This window comes from Musa acuminata, chromosome BXJ3-9, assembly GCF_036884655.1.
Source record: "Musa acuminata AAA Group cultivar baxijiao chromosome BXJ3-9, Cavendish_Baxijiao_AAA, whole genome shotgun sequence".
NCBI classification, from domain to species: Eukaryota; Viridiplantae; Streptophyta; class Magnoliopsida; order Zingiberales; family Musaceae; genus Musa; species Musa acuminata.
Window position 1 is genome coordinate 39807358 of NC_088357.1, and position 21618 is coordinate 39828975.

A 21618-nucleotide genomic window follows, 5' to 3' on the forward strand; every position below is an offset into this window, starting at 1 on the left:
GTTCCATTGACAAAAGCTTTACAATAAAAAATATTTAAAGAACATATTCTGAGGCTTATGAACAAGTCATAAAAGATATGGTGATGCATGTTTAGATAGATACTATTATTGATATTTTTCTTGCTTAACTAAAGTTATTTTTCTGTACTATCCTATTTACATTTATGTTTATGCATATTATAGTTGAATGCAATAATAGGATTATCTTGACAAGACAAATTACAAGGGTCATTATGGACTATATTAAGAAAGACTAACAATGTTGTTGTACATATAAGGGAGTATGATTTTGATGATATACAACTGCTATGACTCGCATTAATAGTTGGACTTAATATAGTATTATTATGTTTATTAGACTTATTGGCTTGTTTTAAAATTCATGACCATGTATAAAATATTTTTTTAAAATTCTTTGGAATCCAATTAGGTAAAATTATTTTTAAATTAATTTTTTATTTATTTTGATTTTAAATATTTCTTTATATCTTATCAATTAATATGTTAAGTGAGAGAGTATTAGATTTTGTGACCCTTTATAATTGGATAAGATATTTATAATATAACTAATTGGATGATGACATATATTGATCAATAGAAAAGAAATCAATTTAAAGTATGATTCCTTATAAGATAATCTTGTTGGAAGGAACTCTCCTAATTACTTATATCGTCTGTTCTCGTCTATAAATAGACAGGATCAGTTGATGGATTACAGTCTCTCTCTCAACTCTTTTTCCTAACTGGTCCTGTGAAAGGATAGAAAGAGATGTGAAGGATCTAGTTCTTTTGCATATTGACCATGATCTTGGATCTAAAGACGGTCCTTACAGATCAAAACATAAATCTCTTTTTCAGATGACATTAAAAGGTACACATTATAAAACTAAATCTAATTTTATTTGATTTCAATTCTAACATTGTTTTCGCATTTAATATAATTTTATTACTTACACTTTTCACTTAGTAATTTCAATTATAAGGATACTAATATGATAATATTATGATATCTTATTAGAGAGATAGATATTAAGACCTGTCAAATGATTCATGAGATATTATCTGCGGACTTTAAGATCAATCTATAACACCTCGGGAAAAGAATATTATAAACCTACTAATATAACATTATGATATAACCCCCACCTTTTTTTTTATGGAAAGCTTTGAACATTATCGATAATGAGATTGATCTAATTTGGGGTGTCTCATAAATATATTTGATGAAACATGAAAGCCACCATGATTTCGTAGATGCTTAATTTTATAGTAGAGATAAGTATCCCATAGGTTATATAGTATACATCACATATTCACATGGACTCATAGGACAATTACAAACTAACATGTCTAATGAACCAAAATATGGCTATGCAGTTTTTGAGCTTTTAATGTAAGCCAAGTTTACTAACACCAAATGCTTAGGTATGGCAAAGTTAGCGATTGGATAGAAAAGCATCACCACCAAATTGCTTTGGCTAATGCTAGATTTAGTGAACAAAATCCTGTCACAATAAAGTTTGTTGGAAAATATTGAAGTTAATACGTAGTTTTTATTTTTAAAATAAAAAAATTACTATATCAAATGAGACACTCAAGAATTGTATCAAAAAATTATTACTGCTTGCAGAAGTAAAAGGTATTGAGAAATGTGAACAGCTCAAGAATTACAGTGATGATTGAACTTTTATATGAAAAGATGTGGCAGTAGGAACCAGTACTTATTCAGTATGTATAAGAAACTTAATCAAATAAGCAGCTCTAATATATATATATATATATATATATATATATATATATATATATATCCATTAAACATTCATTTTCTTTATCCACTTGGACTCAACTTGCATCACATGTCAACATATATTCTCTTACATAATTTTTTTGTAATACATTCCAAAACTTCAATAACATACTAAATTCTAGAAAACAATTGCAACAAACGTACTCAAGAGAAAATAAATATTTACTAACAGTGAATCTGTGGTGGAGGATATAGTCAATAAATAAATATAAGCATATGAAACATGTAGGGACAAAAAAAATCAACTGGTTTTATGATAACTGTATCACATCAGTAGCATATGGTTCCACCAATATTGGTCAGAATATTATGCACATAATTGCATCGTACAGGAGCATAAAAGCAACTCGATCCTGATAATGGGTGTTGGAAAAGCAAGTAGAAGACTGCAAATAAACATTTGAACACAGGGAGTGCTAACTTCCAACAACAACAGAGAACGTTCATAAAATCGAACAATCCATTTCTAAAACCAGACATGGAAACAATGATGCTGAGACATTGGTGACCTCCCTATAAGCAATACAAGCTCCTCTACATACAGAGAATATCAGAAAACGAAATGATGAGGTAGGTACTGGAGAATTAACAAGCTTTATACATGGAGAGTTATAATATGTACATGAACACAGTCTGAGGTCACTGCATCCATAGAAAAGCAGTAAACATAGTATTTTGAGAACTAAGATATTCAGCAGGTACATAACTAAGAGAAAATTCTATCTTGCCTCATGAGTTGACACCATTTCATTTCCATCAAAAGATAGCATGCTAAACGCTGGCTGTTAAGAACAAATCAGTATAGATCGTGATAAGTTAACACTATCTCATTTCTATCTAAACATAGCATGTTAAACCCCTGATGTTAAGAACGTATCAGTATATATTGTGATATATGTGGGACTGCGTTGATCCTTGCTACAGGCCTATGACTAAATATTCAATTTTCTAACTTAAGGTACTATTCTGACTCAAATTACACCTCTAATCAGATATTCTGGTTTTCTTGTTCTCCAAATGGTCAGTCATACCAATTAAAGCCTTTTATTTCTCCATCTTGTTTACTGAATTTTCACTTGCATACAGGTGCAAGCTCACAATGGATAAATAATTCCTCAGCAAAGTCATCTACAAAACCATCAATCTCCCAGAAGAAAGAATCAGAAGAAGATGCAACATGACTGCATGGTTTGATGGGGAAAACAAAAGCAACAGCTAGTGTAACAATCTGGAGCAATTCAAACACGATAACACTTTTGACGAATTGGCTCAACACATTATGTGATTCCATTTTCAGTCTAAGAAATCCAATATCTACTTTCCACTCTCGTTAAAAATTCAAGTTTCTTTAAGGATAAACACCCTCGAATCACCTCTCAGATTATCAAAGATTTCCTGAACTTCAGCTACCATCGTCAAGCCTTTAAGAATGATCCCAGCAATCTAACCAAAAAAACAGATTGCTATGGCCTTAAAATTTTTCAAAATTGGTCTCATATAATCCTCCATGAATCTTCCATAAAAAAAAAATAATTAATATGAAAATTACACTTATCTATCATTTCAGAGATTCATAAAATCATCCTTAAGTTTTGTCATGGAAAGGTGATTACACTAATTGTTCTATGTTACTCAAGATCTTCCTGCTATCTTCCCACACCTAAACTCTGCAACAAAGAAGTTTTGCATTAGCCCATTCAAGTAACAAAAAAAACCTAACATCTGCAGAACATCCATATGCAGAACAGAAAAATACTTGAAAAAATGATTATTGTCTTAGGGGGAAAAAAAGGAGAGAGAGTAATAGCAGTGAGGATTAGAAAAAAAAAAAAGCATAAGGCAAACGTATAAAATAAGACTTGAATGCTAGAATAGATCCACTAGAAAGAATATCGTTGCCATCAGTTCCAGTAGCCTCTGTTGCATGCTTAATTCAAGGCTGATGTTGAGGACAGCTGCTTGATATTAATGCAAGCACAAAAAATTGTTCTCATGAAGTGCCGAACTATAAAAAAAACTTCGAACGCTGAATTAGCTAACACTTTCTAAGTGCTAGAATATAATAAGAACTATGTGCCTGCAACATCAACCAACCACAAGATAACACCACATTTCGATTTCTAAAATCAAACCACCATTCACAGATAGTGCATTCTAACATGTCTAATGGAAATTCATCCACTGCTGTACAAATGCAGCTTCGTGGATGCAGCACAGAAGATACTTCCAATGAGATCTACAATAGATGAATAAATATTCTCTAACTCAGTGCCATTCATACCATATATCAAACCATTGATATAGATGTCATTGATATCTATCACATAGCCTCTCTTTACCAACAGATCTTTGCCAAAACTAAAACAGATTTCTATAGTCAATAACTGGTCAATAAGTATTAAACAGATAAGCATTTGCACATCTAAGACAAAATTTCACCTTTGTATGCCCTAATCATCCCCATGCTCGCTCGATGCTGCCATCGTCATCAGTTACCCATTTCCAGAAATGTCTCCTAACAAAAATTGCCTTCTCCATTGCCTCAATGCCTTCCCCGTTCTCTTCAGTCGAGAATTCGCCCTCCTCCGGCAGTCCCTCCACCTCGGCATCAACAAAATGCAAGACGTATCGTGCCGGAAGGCCTGGGTACGAGGCGGAAGTCCTCTCCTCAACCCTCATATTGTATGACCCCGGCACAATCTTCACGACATCCTTCCCCAATTCCTCACGCACTGCACGGGCGACCGCCGCCTCCACGGGTTCCCCGGGCATCATCTTCTCCGAGAGGGGCCGGTAGCGGTGGCGTATAGTGCCGTCGGAGAGGAGTTGGTGCGATTCAACAAGGACGGCGCCGCGAGAGTTGCGGATCCTCACGGCAGCCACGTTGACAACGCGGAGAAGGGTAGAGGAGCCATCTTCGCCGCCTCTTGTCTCATCCTGGGAGTGGGGGAGGAGAAGGAGCGAGGCCTCGCCGTGGAAGATCTCGAGCCAGAGATTATGAAGAGATTTGGTGCCGGGGGAGGCGCCCCACGAGGCCAAAGCGTCGGAGGGGAGGCGGGGTCGGATCCAATCATTGAGCGACTCCGGCGAGGAAAAGGAGAGGGACGGCGGGGGGGAGTCAGCGCGTCTCATCGTCACCGCGTGGTAGGGGCCCCGATGGCGGCGGGAGACAGGGGCGAAAGTAGATAAGGGTGGCCTGAACAAGCAGACGACGGAGAAAGACGCTGCGGCGGCGAAGAAGAGGAGATTAGGAGGAGAGGGGAAGGGGAAGGCGGAGAGGAGGGCGGCGGTGAAACCAGCGGTGACGAGAGAAGGTAGTGGGCGCATCAGGCGGCGGCGGCTACCGGCGCGTTACTCCTAAACTGCATCAGTTGTGGCTCACGGTGGTCAGCCGAGGACCGCCGCCCGATTTAGTGGATTTTCTAAGGCTGGAAATCCTCCAATCCCGGGCCGGCCTTCCAGGATTTGGACCAAATCAACCTTTCATGGCCCAAATTTAATGACAGTCTGAATCTTGATGTCATGCAATTTAATCTAAAATATTATATTCCTTAATATTATCAACATGTCAGTTTTGAAGTCACTGACCCGATGACTTTTAGTACGAATCACCAAGCAGCAAGTCCCAGATCGGGCGAGGATAGACTCCATGCTTGCTTTTTGATCAGAACCGCCCAAATCATGTAAATAGATGACGTCATACCGCTCACCGGGGACCACACTCTTCCGTCAAAGCAACACAGGGAACAGCTCTCGCTGGTTTTGTGGACCCGGCGCTGCTTTTATGTGGAGCGGACTCCCTCGCCCCAATGGCAGGAGCTCCAGACGTGTTTTATTGGCCGGTTCATGGGCTCGAATGCCCGTTTTCCCCCCCCTTTCTCCACCCCTCTTGTTCAGATGGCCCTCCTCCTCGCATGGCGGACACCGACGGTCATCTCACCGTCCCCTCCTGTCCCTCGACCTCGATGACCCGCTCTATCGCCGGAGCATCGCGGATGACCCTCGTGTATATCTTCCGGTACCGGACGCCCTCCATCTCTGGGCTTAAACGGTGGCGTAAAGATGGTTGTCTGCCTGCCGCTCGGCTGGTGCCCTTAGCGCTTGCCATCGTGGTAGAGCAAGTCGCCACGGTTGGGCTCTGTACCGGGGGAAGGACGAGAAGAACCCCGTGACACGGTGGCGATCGAGCGTCGTGCGGATCATCAGGATCTGCGCCCGGTGCGTCCTCTTTTCGTTTGCGTGAAACAGGATTCCTTGGTTTTTGGGTCGTGATGCTAATGGTCACCGGAAGTCGAGTGCATTAGGGTTTCATGGTTCTTGATACTGGTCTTTTGGTTCCAGAAGCTAATGGCGTTAGTTTGATCAACAGGCCCAAGCTTTGGTCAAGAATCCCAAGCTTATCTTTTGGTTCCAGAAGCTAATGGCTTTAGTTTGATCAACAGGCCCAAGCTTTGGTCAAGAATCCCAAGCTTATCTTGTCTCCCTTTTGCAAAGTTTCACTGCCTTCTCTCGGTACATAAGAGATTGGGCTGTCTTGAATCGTGTCTGTTATGTGTGAAATTACGCCTAGAGTGACAAAAAATTGACACTGAGATCATATCAAATTATATTGTTTTTAGCTTCTTTTGTAATAATATTTTAATCTGTTTGGGTCTGGGCATTCCCTTCTCTATGTTTGAAGATAGGATTATTGCACCGTTCTTCAGGAATCAGGAGGGTCAACGCAGGTTGCAGTAACATGATTTTGAAGTCACTGCGCTGATGTCTTTTACGAATCTCCACGCAGATAGTCCCATGATCGGGCGACGAAAGACTTCCTCCTTGCTTTTTGATCGATCAGAACCGTCCGAATGGGATGACGTCATGACATTCTAGATGGCCTCACACCGTTCTATTCTGTCAAAGCGACCTCACCTGTAATGAGCGGGGCAGGGAAGCGAGAGTGTCTCTCGGTCGTGGGCCCCCAAACGAACGGTTGTGGCTCGCCGAAGAGAGGTACTTTCATGGGGCTCGCTTTCTTTTTCCGCTTTCTCAACCGCCCATTCTTCTTTTCGGTGGCTTTCGCCCTCCCCTTGGCTGATGTAGACGGCGATCTCGCCGTTCCCTCCTCTCACTCGACCTTAATGACTTCCACTATGCCGGAGCGCCACTGGCGCTGCCGCTGATGATCCTTCGGGTACCATACGCCCGCCGCCTGTGGGTTCAAAGGTTGGCGCAAAGACGTCCCTATGCCTGCCGATTGCCGCCGCTCGGCTGGTGCTCTTGGCGCTGGCGATTGTGGCGGAGCACGTCGCCACAGTTGGCCTATCTTCGGAGGGAAGGACAAGGGGAGCCTCGTGCCACGGTAGTGGCGCAGCGCTGTGTAGATCATCAGGATCTACGCCAGGTGTGTCCATTTCTCGTTTGCATGAAATAGGATTCGTTGGTTTTTGGATCATAATGCTAAAGATCGCCAAATCATGGTTAGTGAGTCTGAGTGCATTAGGGTTTCTTGGTTCTTGAGGCTAATGCATGATTCTTTAAAACTGGGGGATGGGTTTAGTTTGAACAAGCTTGACCAAAAGACTCAATCTTTGTTCAAGAATCCCAAGTTGATGTCGATTCGAAGGTTTCATTGTATGACCATGGGCCCAAGCTTGTCCTGTTTACCTCCTTGCAGAGTTTTCCTGCATTCTCGATATATAAAGCTTCGACGTTCTTGAATTACGTATTTTATATGTGAACCCATGAAATTCCTATTTTCATACTAAGTTCCCTGTACGATTTTTGTAAATATGCACCTAAACTGACCAAATATTGTTTCGTAAATCTTCAATCAAGACCATACCAAATTATTCTATTTGCTTTTAGTTTATCTTCTTTTGTAATCATTTTCTTCCCTGTTTGGGTCTTTGCATTCTCTTCCATATCTAGTTTCTTCTCATCGTTTCCGTTTTTTGCTTATCTATTCTTTTAATGAAAGAAGAACTGATCATGCAAGGTTCCTCTTTTGGACATAACTAATTGTTAGAGTTCATAGAGGAACGAACATATCTTGTTGCAGGATGTATCTTTGTTCTGAAGGTGGACCAACAGTACACAAACCTAGGTATCAGATGAGGTCAACTAGGAACTACCGAAAGTAATAACATGACTTAACAGTAGTGTATGCCAAAGCTCTTTAATCTTTAGGTTATACATAATTCTTTTCATCTTGTGGTAGGAAATACAAGTGGCTTTATCGGATTATTTCATCTTTCAGGATATACACATTTTCTCTCTTTGTGGTAGGAAATAAAGAGCAAGGTTATTGTAATGGTTGGGTGCTGTATGTGCATGGTACCTTACTTTTAGTTATTATCAACTTTTTAATATCATTATGTGCTGTGCATGGTGCTTTTCTTTAATCATTACCAACTTATTAATATCATTATGTCCAGTGTATGGCACTTTACTTTTAGTTATTATCAATTTTTTAACATCATTATGTGCAATTATTAGGTGCTGTGCAAAATTTTCATGGTTACTGTTTAAGGAATAGATAGACATGTGTAGTGTGCTTCCCTCGAGAGGATTTATGGTACTCCACTTTAGTTCCACACTAGTTGTCATAAAATAATTGAATTAATTTATAGATCTAGATAATTCTACTGTCATTATCTTGGGTTTAAGCATTTTGAGTTTGATCAGTTGGTTGGACTTATGAAGATCAAGTTAATAGTTCAGTTCTATTGGTGAGGTCGTGCAAAATAGTCTCAGAATGGATTAATATTTTCGGTGAAGGCACGCCACAACATGGAGCACCTACCAAGTTAGACCTCGTGTGCACCATACTAATGCGTGATTTTGAGCAACGAATTAAGATTTGATATAATGAATCTTAAGTGGGTGAGATTGTGATATATAGTTTAATTTCACATTGGGCATTGCAAGAGAATTGAATTGGTTTGTTGGGCTATATGGTGTGCTATTAATATTAACTCGAGCTGAAGAATTTTGTGTAGATGGTTCAAGTCTATAAGTTAATGGGTCGGTTACCCATAGTGGCAAGGTACAAATAGAATTGAGGCAACTCTTTGTATGTACAGCATTAACATGCCTACTTTCAGAATATATGGACAAACTGCACACTTTGTAATTGCTCCTTTATGTTATACGGGGTACTACTTTGACCAATAGGGCCAAACTATAATTAGACACAAGAAACTAAACAAATGCATCCATTGTGCAAGGTTGGATCCAAGTTGATTCATCAACAAAACTTAGTTAGCAACAATTAGAACTGATATCAAGTTGAGGATGACTAAACAAGTTTCTAGGTTTCAAACTAAATCAGTTTTAGACAAATCAAAGCCATTTTCCAAATTGTGGGAGAGATAGTCACCATAAAGGTAAACAAGAGCGAGTTGGGAAAGAGTAAGGAAAGAAGGCATCCACTTTTGAGCATTGATGAGCATCACTAGAGTGTTTGTATGAAATCACTTTTTGTGAGGTTGACTGTGAAGACACATATGAGAAAGATAACAAAAAATAAAACATTGAGTTGGAAAATCATTGATTTAAATTAGGTTTGCAAAGTATGAAATTTTGTGGCAGAGTATGATGAGTTGGCTCATCAATATACATGCTTAGTCATAATCATCCTTGTATATTCAAGTTGATGATGCAAATCAAATCTAACTTAGGAGTATACAACACATGCCCAAGCTTTGCTCAAGGCCATGTTGTACATTGTTATTTTCTGCATGGCTTACCGTTGCACCTTTATGCGAGTATTGTCAGACAGATATAGTTTTTTAAATTGATTAAGTACAAAACAACTTTAATACAATTTCATATGCTTATAGGAAAAAGTATAAATGAAGTTATTTTGGTTACTTAGCTTGTGGGGAACAGAATTGTGAGAACTTCCAAATTCCATGTTTGATGTATTTTCTCTACATTAGTGGTCATGAACATTTTCTTTATCCAATTTCTACTTATTTTTGTGATTACATTTTTCATTGTAGGGCTTTGAATTATTTGCTAAGAAATGTTGAGATAAATGCTTAGAAAAGTACAGGATTGGATTTTGCCTTTTTATCTAATTCATCTTTATTATAAATGGTTGTTTGTGTCTGTTACTCTATCAGATATTATTGGATTAATTGAAAGGAAAGGCCTGCTTCAAGGAGCAGTTTGTAGTCATTGCATATACACTGAGATCATATTTTTCTTTGACTATTTCCAACTATGATTGCTTCCAAATTACATGACAAATTACCACCCTTGGAACTATTACTAGAGAGATGCTGGTGGGCATATTTTCTTTTGTCCTAGAAGCCTTTCTTATATTGTAGCTTTGTTTGTGTGATTTAGTCATTTTTTATGCTTTACATAACATACTTTGAATGAAAGATTTTATATTAACATGTTTCCTGTGTTATATATGTTGATAGGTTCTCTAACACAATCAAGAAAGCTCACACTTCATGAAATAAAGGTACAAATACTGGATTTTTTAGATCAATGCTATCATTTGTTTCCTCAAGTTTTTATCTCCTGCAATTGTACTTTTGTGTTAAGATGATATGCCTTATTGGACTCACTTATGTCAACTCACTAAAATTACATATATAAATTATTATGAGATATGGCCTGTCTGCTGTTAAAAAGTACATTTTTGCACTAGTAAGTACAAAATTGAGCATAATGTGTATGATCAACAAGCTTGTCATGGTGATGCAGTTTTTTTGAAGATCATAACTAATTTCTGTAGGCTAGTGGTAAACTTAAATGTCTACAAGCTAAATATCACCTCATGAACAATCTTACTCTGCTTTTTCTTAAGGTTAATGGTTCTCTTTTATAGAAGTCACGTGGCCATATAGAGCTGTTGCGACAGCCATCTTAGGGTAAACAAAAATACGAGGTTGGTTTGCAACAGATTTCAAAAACTTGTTTCTTGATCTAACATCTCAAAATACCAGTGGCAATATTGCTCCTAAACCATAGGTATTGTTATTGTATGTCTATCTAGGTGCAATTTAAGATTTTCCTGACTAACCTTTTTTAGATTTTGAAACAGCGACATCTCATTGGTTTTAGGGATATGCTTATGGTCTCTTAATTGCGATGTATTTTTTAATTATAAGCTTTATTAGAATTCTTGTATGTATATTCTAGATTACTCTTGTTCCTACTAACAAGAAATATTTTCACTTATTGTTATTAACTTCTTAAGATGTTCAATGATCAGATAAATTATGCTGAAGTGATATTTGCAAAATTCAAAATTATTAATTGATATAGAGTGAGAGTTATGGAGTTCATGAACCATAGAATCTCTGATGAGATATCGTACGATAGGTGATGCATTTTGGTCAAGGTTACCTTTCCATCATGTCATTATATTATGAAGGTTTGAGTGAACTACTGTCTATGTTTAGGAGGTCTAGTCTTCAGTTTTGGTGTAATTATAGGTATCTTATTGATAAAACATACCGTCTGGACTACTTCTAACCAAAATGACTTGGCTAGACTTGTAGTTTTTAACATTACCTCAGTCCTTAATACTAGAGTCCTATTCATCCGCTCTGCGAAACATAAAGTTTTCTGCGCCTCTTCATGATGGAACTAGTTATCTCCAATGCTAAAATGTATTTACTTCTAGTGGTATATTTGTCAAACTCTAATTTATGTTGTTGATATAGTTAGATTTAATAGTCAATTAGAACTTGACATATGGAACCTAGTTAAATCATGGATAGCCAACCGAGGCCTGACACGTATAGCTGAGTTGATTATGTTTGTCTGTCTAGGCAATGATGTGGTGCCACATGAGTGTGCCTAGTCAACTAGGCAATGCTGTGTCCCTTCATAAACATGCTTAGTCATTATAATGTCCAAAAGGAAATATTTCCCACAAATGTCCTAGGTTGTGAATCCCCAACTAATACTCCGATCTGTCACGGACTTAGCTGGAATTGCCTAAGTTGTGAGGCACCCTTGCGGCAAAGACGCTAACTTAGCTTGCGTTGCTTAAGTCGCACCTCGCCTTTGCGATATACGTCCGCAAAGATTAGCCCACTTGCAACCTCTCGTAGGTCTCGAAGGACCTGTAAAAGAGAAAGTTGATTAGTTCAAAGAACGAGCGACGGACAAGTCCCGACGTCTTGTGAAAAGGGGAAGCTTTACAAGCAATTCGGTGAGCACCTTGCGTGCACAAGAGAAAAGAGGGAGAGGAGGAAAACAAGGACTTTAGAAGGTTGAACGAACAGTTGCAAGTCCACAAACAGCTACTCACCGGGTGCCGGGTGCGATAACAAGTTCCCATCAAGGTAACGTGCGAACTTGCGAAAGATTGTTCAACGCCCGACACTATGCCAAAGCCCTATCCCCCATGGTGCCACCCGGGTAGTTCCAGGGTGCTGAGATGGCCGACGTTTTGCGTACGACAGCGGGCTATAGAAAACAGCCCGTGTCACGCGAAAACGGAGCTGTTTTGGGTTGTTTTGCTCGGTTCAGTGAGCGATCGCACTGTAGCTCTGCAACTTGTTCGAACTTACATTTTTACAAGCAAACGAGCATAAAACCAAGCCAAAACATGCTGCCATGCAGCTGTACATGTAAACACAAATGACAAATGGTTTGTTGAACAGAGTTGTTGCGGGCGCACGACGACCGTTCGTGACATTCTCCCCCACTCAAATTGTTGACGCCCTCGTCGACGCTTGTTGGTAGTTGTTGATGATTGCTTCATGTCGTAGGGCGTCTTCGGGCTCCTAACTGGCTTCAGTTCGGGGAAGCCTTCGCCACTTCACCAAGTACTCGGTCTGCTCAGCTCCAGTGGGTAGCTTTATCTTGCGGTCCGCTAAAATGGTTTCAACTCGCTTCTCGTAGGAGGCTCTGATGGGGGGTAGTCAAGTTGGAACACTTCGGGAAGCATCTTGCGGATCCGAGTGGTAGGCTTTCAAGTTGCTGGCGTGAAGAACATTGTGAATTTTGAATCACGCCGGCAGCTGCAACTTGTTGGAGATGTTGCCCACCCTTCATACTTGCGCACCAATCCTTTATGTACTTTGTTCCTAAAGAATTGGAGTGATGCTGGTTGGAGCTTGACCAACACCAAATCGTCGATCTTGAACTCTTGTAGTCGCCTGCCCAAGTTTGCCCATTTCTTCATTCTTTTTGCCACCTTCTTTAAGTAAGCTCGGGCAATATCTGCATTTCGATGCCACTCCTTTACAAAGTGGTAGGCAGATGAACTACTCCCAGTATACTCGATTACCATGGTATGAGAAGTTGACGGTTGTTACCCTGTAATGATCTCGAAGGGGCTCTTGTTGGATACAGAGTTCCGCTACAAGTTGTAGGAGAATTAGGCAATGTCCAACAACTTCACCCAATCTCGTTGGTTGGCACTCACGTCGTGCCGAAGATATTGCTCTAAGAGCGAGTTTATCCTTTCAGTTTGGCCATCCATCTAGGGTTGGAGGCTTGTGGAAAAGTATAACTTCGACCCCAACAATTTAAATAGCTCGGTCCAGAATCGTCCCAAGGATCGAGCGTCTCGATCACTGATGATATTGTACGGGACTCCCTAATACTTCACCACATCCTTCATCATCAGCTTGGCCGCCTCCATCATCAGCAGCAATGAAAGTTGCATACTTTGAAAATCGATCGGCCATCACGAGTATCGATCCGAGTCTCCCTACTATTGGCAAGCTTGATATGAAATCGAAGGAAATGCTCTCCCACGACCTTTATGGTACAGGCAATGGCTCCAATAGTCCCATCGACTTTCACTGCTCCACCTTGTCTTGTTGGCAAGTGAGGCACGTTCGAACATATTCCTCCACATCAGTCCCCATCTTCGGCCAGTAGAAGGCCCTCTTCACGAGAGCCAAGGTTCTGTGAATGCCTGGGTGTCTCGCCCAAAGGGAATCGTGATACTCTCTTAAGAGTTTACGCCTCAGATTGTCCACTCGAGGAACATAAACCCTATTTCCTTAGGTGTAAACGAGTCCCTCCTGGACCCAAAACCATCGTGCCTTGCCTTCTTTAATGAGCTGCATCAGGGTTACTGCCTGGGGATCACTGTATAGACCATCCCTGATCTTGGAAAGGAAGTTGGAGTGCAATTGACTCTTGGCCTCTACCCTCCAATTGTACGACATTCACACGCTCCACAATCCGACTCAATGCATCGACCACGACATTTGCCTTTCCGGGCTTGTACTCCATTGCTATATCAAACTCAGCCAGGAAGTCATGCCATCGTGCTTGCTTTGGGGAGAGTTTCTTCTGTGTTTGGAAATAGCTCAAAGCGATGTTGTCTGTCCTTAACACAAATCGCGATCCAAGAAGGTAGTTTCGCTAAACTCGTAAACAGTGGATCATCGTTGTCATTTCCTTTTTGTGCATCGGATACCGTCGCTCGGTCTCGTTGAGTTTATGGCTCTCGTAGGCCACCGGATGACCCTCTTGCATGAGTACTCCCCCAATAGCGAAGTCTGAAGCATCTGTATGGACTTCGAAGGGCTCCCCATAGTCTAGCAATTTGAGCACTGGTTCTTCCAACACAGCAGCCTTCAGATCTTGGAATGCAATTTCACATTTATCAGACCACCTCCAAGGCTACTCCTTCAGCAACTCCATCAGTGGAGTTGCACGCTTCGAATACCCCGTTATGAAGCGTCGATAGTAGTTGACGAAACCAAGGAAGGATCTCAACTCTGGCACCTTCTTTGGGGTTTGCCATTCCGCAACCGCCTCCACCTTCGATTTGTCCATCCGAATGGAGCCATCACCGATTCGATGCCCCAAGAATAAGATCTCCGTTTGAGCAATGTAGCATTTCTCCCTTTTCACGAACAAAGTGTAGAAACATAAGAACCTTGAAAATTGTCCGAAGGTGCTTAACATGCTCCTCGAGCGTTTGACTGTAGACGACGATATCGTCCAAGTAGACAACCACGAACTTATCCAAATACTCTTTGAATAGCTGGTTCATGAGAGTGCTGAACGTGGCCGGAGCATTGGTTAAGCCGAAAGGCATCACCAAGAACTCAAAGGCTCCATACCTGGTCACACAGGTAGTCTTCGCTTCGTCGCCTTCAGCAATGCGCACCTGTCAATACCTCGACCGAAGGTCGAGTTTTGAGAAATACTTGGCTTTGTCTAATTGGTCGAATAAGTCCGCGATGAGCGGGATGGGATACTTGTTCTTCACCGTCACTTTATTGAGGGCTCGGTAATCGATGCATAGTCTGAGACTTCCATCTTGTTTCTTCTGGAAGAGAATTGGAGCTCCGAATGGTGCTTTAGAACTGCGGATGAGACCACCGCTTAGCAGTTCACCTAACTGCTTTCTGAGCTCTGCCAACTCTGGAGGGGGCATGCGGTAGGGTAGTCTCGCTGGAGGCTTCACTCCTGGCTCCAGCTCGATGTGGTGATCCACACCTCTGCGTGGCGACAAAGTCTTCGGCAACTCGAGTGGCATAACATCCATGAACTCCTTCAGGACATTTGCCACCACAGCAGGTTCATGAATGACCTTCTCATCGAGTGGCACTAGCTTCATAGCAGCCATGAATGTTAGTTCACCTTTTCGTACCCCTTTCTTCAGTTGTAATGCCGATATATATTGGGGTTCCCTGGTTCCTTTCTGAGAGACGGGAACCACACAGGGGTCGTCACCTCCCATCATACATAGGGAGTTTAGGAATGGCATTGGCACCAACTTCGTCGCGTACACGAATTCCATTCCAAGAATCACTTGGAAGTCGTCTAGTGGCACCGCCATCATGTTTGTGCTCCCGCTCTATGTTCCGATCTTGATAGGAACTCCCTTAGCCAACTCGGAGATTCGCTTGGCCTCCAAGTTCACCGCCTTCATTCGACTCGGGCTCTTCTCCAAGATCAGCCCAAGTCGTTTTGCTTCTCGATCGACAATAAAGTTGTGGGTAGCACCCGTGTCCACCATTGCATGGGTCGTTTAGCCATTGAGCTTTATGTCTACGTACATTAGCTCGCCACTTCCTGCTTTTTGTAGCCTTGTCTTCGTGTTCTCCCCCACTTGACCCCGCATGGTGTTCAACAAACGCATTGCTCCCATCCGGGGTCCTTGCGACTCCTCATTGTCGCTGTTGGATTCAAAACTACTCGAATTAAGAGCGACAGCCTTGCCCTTGTCCGATCGCGGGGGATGGATGGAAGCTGTTAAAGCATTGAGTGCTTATTTTTGTGGGCACTCTCTTACCATGTGCGTCTCTCCGCACAAGAAGCATCTGCCAGGTTTCGGGGCCTTGCCTTTCGGGCTTGGCCCTTTGTGGGAACTCTTCTTCCTTTGTTTGCCCCCGAGCTCCTTCCCTTGAGAATATTTTGGAGGGCGATTGCCTGAAGATTGTTTTCATTTTCTCCGGGCTTCAGAGGAAACAAAGTCGGTGAGCCTTTCTGCGGCATCAATTGCTCCGATCACATCGGCGACATTCCTTCGATGTAGTTCTTGTTGAGCCCATGGCTTCAAATCATCGAGGAAGCTGAATAGTTTATCCTTCTCGGGCATGTCTTGTATGTCCAGTATTAGTGCAGAAAATTGCTTTATGTAGTCTCGAATAGAAGTATTTTGGTGGAGTTGTCTCAACTTCCTTCTTGCGACGAACTTTGTGTTCTCCGGTAGGAACTGAGTTCTCAACTCCCGCTTCAAGTCCTCCCATGTGTCAACTCGACACCGACCTTGTTGGATCTCCTCCCAACAGGTTCGCCACCAAAGTTTTGCTTCTCCGTTCAGATACATGGTTGCTATAGAAACTTTGGTTTCTTTATAATCAGGCCTTGTAGCTCGAAAGTTTTGTTTCATGTCAAACAAGAAATTCTCAAGCTTTGGCATCTCGGGCACCTCCATAACAATGCAGCTCGGGTGCTCTCAAGTTTTGTGCCGGTGCAACGCGGGTGTTGCTTCCTCCCGCATTCAAGGCCCTCGTGAACATGGTCACCGTGGAAGTGAGTTCCGCCACGACTTCCTGCAAGTGTTGCACGGAGTCTTTAGTGTCATCTGACAATCGGTCGACTAGGGCCTCAACCTTGTCGATCCGGGACTCCGCTTCTTCTTGCGAGCTCTCTACCCCAACAAGCCTTCGTTGGCGGTAGAGTTCCTCTAAGCTTGCTTCAAGAACATCCAAGTGGGTTTCCGCCGCTGTGAGTCTCTCCTTACGGCTCTTCTTCCCGGTTGGCGCTCCAGATTGCGCCTCCTCCGCTTGCGGAGAGTAACCAACTTCTCGTTCATCATGTTTGCTATCGTGCTCCACTTGAGTGACTCCAACGACATGAGAGCGAGTATGCACTTACAGCCCACCTGCGACTGCTTGGGGCAAGGGTCCGGCTTGCCCCGTCTTGCTTGATTCGCCACGATGCTTTGCCATGGCGAAAATACGAAGTTCCTTCGCTGCTTGCTCTAATTGCTTGCCCGCTCTGATACCACAATATCACAGACTTAGCTGGCATTGCCTAAGTCGTGAGGCACCCTTGCGGTAAAGACGCGAACTTAGCTTGTGTTGCCTAAGTCGCGCCTCGCCCTTGCGATATGCATCCGCAAAGATCAGCCCACTTGCAACCTCTCACAGGTCCCGAAGGACCTGTAAAAGAGAAAGTTGATTAGTTCGAAGAACGAGCGACAGACAAATCCCGACGTCTTGCGAAAAGGGGAAGCTTTACAAGCAATTCAGCGAGCACCTTGCATGCACAAGAGAAAAGAGGGAGAGGAGGAAAACAAGGACTTTAGAAGGTTGAACGAACAGCTGCAAGTCCACAAACAGCTGCTCATCGGGTGCTGGGCGCGACAAGAAGTTCCCGTCAAGGTAACGTGCGAACTTGCGAAAGATTGTTCAACGTCCAACACTATACCGAAGCCCCATCCCCCATGGTGCCACCCGGGTGGTTCCAGGGTGCTGAGATGGCTGACGTTTCGCGAGCGGCAGCGGGCTGCAGAAAACAGCCCGTGGCTCGCGAAAACAGAGCTGTTTTTAGCTGTTTTGCTCAGTTCAGTGAGCGGTCGCATTGTAGCGTTGTAACTTATTTGAACTTACATTTTTACAAGCAAAAGGGCATAAAACCAAGCCAAAACATGCTGCCATGCAGCTGTACATATAAACACAAATGACGAACGGTTCGTTGAACAGAGTTGTTGCGGGCGCGCGACGACCGTTCGTGATAGATCGGCCATATATGCCCAATCAATTAGGTGATGTAGTATAATCTAAGCATGACCAATGAGTGAGACAATGATGTGGCACCATGAAATATTCTCCACTAATGTCCTGGGCATTCTTAGCTTGGGGTCTATAAAGAGAGGACCTCTTTAGGTATGTAGACATTCCAAACTCACTCAATTAAACTCACTTTCTTGAGCTTTTGTTGACTTAAGCATCGTAAGGGATTTGCGGAGCACGTGCTCGGCATAGATTTGCAAGATCTTTTAGCTTGAGAGGAGCTTGGGAGGAGTTTGCCACCAAGGGGATGAGACTACATTTGATATTCCTAGGGAGCGTCTGGCTTTCAATCACGACACATTCGGAAAGTAGACTAGGTCGGGTCAATATCACTACCTTGGGCTGACGACCAAAACCATCACCAACGGATGCTTACTTGTAATATAATGCATACGAAAAGGTTAAGGTTACCAATTTAAGATCAGTAAGAAGCTTCATGTTTGAGCTTCCTTGTTCTGACATATGACCTGATTTGTGATGCCATATCATATACATTTGTTGATGCAACAAATGTATCTATATCTTGAACCTTTCTCCCAAAATCATATCTAGATCTATAACGATCTTTTCTGCCTTCACAACAAGTGCACCTCTGACAAACTTCATGATTCCTTGTCTAGCATGGATGCTACAGCCAAACTCATCTAATTGTCCCAGGAGTAAATGGGTTTCCCTCTTACCTGTCACATGTAGGACCCCTTGAATAGTGTGAATTATGTTTATCTTGATGGTGTCAATACTAGCAATTCCGAAGGCATAATTATCCAAAAATATACATCCTCTTAAGATAGGTTCTTATTGTTATATCCAGTTTCTTCTGAAGGTCATGTGATAGGTGCTGTTGTATTCACTAGCTAGATATTAACAAACTGTTATCTGCCTTCCAAAACTATAGAGCTCTTGTTTAATACTTCACCATCATCTGAGATGCTTGCTACACGTCCTTGGATATTTAGTTACTCAAAACATTCAATATCCTCTATTTTATGATTCATCATTGTAAGGTGAGAGAATAAAATAGAGTTTTGATATGATCCCACTGTCGTGGATTCTAACACTTGAAGAGTGTGGAGCATTTTATTAAAATTATTTTGTTGCATAGTGACTTGACCTCGTCTAACTTTTTCTTGGTATCCCAAATCTCCTTGTTGTTACTGTCTGTCTTAATCTGCTTCTCACTCATATACCTCCCACTGTTCAAGGAACCCTAACCCCACGACTAGGCTCTTGATACCATTGTTGGGGACTTCATAGTGTGAAATAGTATCTTGCAACTAAAATTGAAAATGGGAAAAGTGAAACCAACAATCTGGCTCTTGATACTGTTGTTAGGAACTTTATGGGGTGAAACAGTATCTTGCAACTAAAATTGAAATCTAGAAAGGCAACATGCTTTCAGATTTAATATGGTAATTTAGCCTCCGATTAATAGAAGAATTTCACTGTGGCAGAATATATAGATCTCTCTCTCTCTCTCTCTCTCTCTCTCTCTCTCTCTCTCTCTTGTAATAGAAGTGATTTTTTTTTTTTGAGTGAGCTTTACAACTGACAAAATTGTCAATTGAGTTGGCTTTATAAGCTTGCAGAACACTTTGGGCAAGGGAGTAAGATTTGGCAGCCAAGAGGATTCTTCCATCCCTATCTTTGAGGATGAAGCCTAGACCTGCAACTTCAGTAGAGGTGGTGAAAGAAGCATTGCATTCAAGCATATAGTAGAAGCCGAAGGAACAGTGACAAGATAATCAGAATCAGTTGTTCCTCATCCCCCTCTGCGCCATGTATGGCATTAACAACTATATTAATAAGGACCGACTTACCCACTTGGGAGTGGAGGTTCCTCTTTCAACCCTAAACCTTATAAACAACCTTGTTAATCAGTTTGTCTTGGAAAGATAAGGAGATTATGAAAGTACCCAAGTACTTCATATGCCAGGTCCCCTCTTTCATGTTGAAGAGGTTATATATTTTATGTCTGGTTTGGAAGGAAGTAGACTTGTGGAAATAGATAAGTGATTTTGTTGTGTTGACCTTGAGGAGGTTAAAGAATGCAGAATATGAGTCAAAGGGCATTGAGAAGGTTTCTACAGGTTTTGTCACTAGTTGTAACAGCAAGAATGATATCGTCCCCAAACATAAGATGTGAATTGTTTTGCATTAATAACAATGTGAGAGTTTATAGTAGTGAATGGGGATGGCATTAATTACAGCATTAATAGGATCGACTTACCGACTTGGGAGTGGAGGTTCTTCTTAACCCTGAACCTTACAATTAACAAACCTAGGGGGGGAAGTTCATATAGCTTAAGGTAGAGAGGATGGCTTCCTTTAGGTTGATATTTTTTTTAGGAGGATCAAAGGGGTTTTCCTCTTGGACCTATACATTCAATAGATAAGTTCGTTAACGATGATGATGCTGTCATAGATGTTGCGACCTTGGGTGAAGACAGATTGGTTCTGATTAATTATTTTGTCAAGGGAAGGTTTGAGTCTCAAGCGATTAGTCTTTAAGTTTGTAATTTTGGAAAGGGAGAAAATGTTAGAGATAAAAGACTAGGAAGGATCTTCCCCAACTCGGAGGGATGAAATCAATCCTGTGAAAAGCATTACATGCATCAAAGATATGATTTTTTTTAAATTACATCTCGTAATAAAATTGAACGTGTTAAAGCCATGAGGATTAGGACTTTTCGCTTTCCCAATCCAATTAGGAGTGTCAAGAAATTTCAGTCTGAGTAAAAGAGGATAGTGAGGTTGTTGGAGAGATGGTTCTGGACTTCAGGGAGATCAGTAAACTTGACATTGGTGCTGCAGGAGCAGTAGTGTTCCTTCTTCTCATTAGTTGAGTTGGCCACGTTAATCTATTTTTACTCCTTGTAGGCATTTATTTGATATCATCAAGTCCTGTACCTATATTCATCTTTTTGTTTGCTGTCCTTTTTATCTTCCTCATGAACCTATAAACTTTGGGCTTATTACTTTTTCAAAATAAGTGGTTCGGGAAAGTTCTTTCTCTTTTCCCTCGTATTCTTCACAAGAATTCTAATGTTATCTTAAATCTCTACTTTTTCTTTGGTGCTTTAGCAAGTAATCATCTTTAGCCTGGTAGCTTTATATGAAACTACTGTTTTTCATTTAGGGCCAGCATGTTTACGTTTCATTAGATCTTTTTTGAAGATACTTTTTTTTTTTAAGATACCATCGTCAACTTTTAATTTAGTTAAAACCTCAGCACAATCGTGTTCTGTTTTTTTTTTATTTACTTTGCACGCTTTGCCAACTGCAGTGGAGGAGAACTTGACAGATGATTTTTTGTACGAAACAGGTAATGCTGATATGGCTGCGCATTACTACTACTGTTGTGGGTCGATGACATCATTCTGATGCAAGTAGTGCGGCTGATCAACTTTTATGCTAGCAATCTGAGAGATGGACGATAATCACGATGATAGATCAACTTTTGATCGTAAGTCTATATACATTGTGAAAATTGAGAAATTGAAACCCCCCCACCCTACGGCTTCTCCTTATTCGTGAGGCATATTATTAAAACGTTGTAGTCTTTTTTTTTTCCTATATATA

General features: G+C 41.4%; 1 protein-coding gene and 1 long non-coding RNA gene across 2 annotated transcripts; one reads left to right on the forward strand and one right to left on the reverse strand.

The window, feature by feature from the left end:
• Window positions 1–4053: 4053 nt before the first annotated feature.
• Window positions 4054–5254, reverse strand: LOC135648832 (uncharacterized). Its single transcript, XM_065166801.1, has one exon. The coding sequence runs from the start codon at window positions 5132–5134 to the stop codon at window positions 4262–4264; it is 873 nt and encodes a 290-aa protein (XP_065022873.1). The 5' UTR covers window positions 5135–5254; the 3' UTR covers window positions 4054–4261.
• Window positions 5255–5639: 385 nt separating this feature from the next.
• On the forward strand, window positions 5640–21566 carry LOC135649468 (uncharacterized). The gene is made up of 4 exons (XR_010501273.1): window positions 5640–6025; window positions 6594–7193; window positions 10225–10268; window positions 21362–21566. It is a non-coding gene; the product is annotated as an uncharacterized LOC135649468 (long non-coding RNA).
• The last annotated feature ends 52 nt before the right edge of the window (window positions 21567–21618 follow it).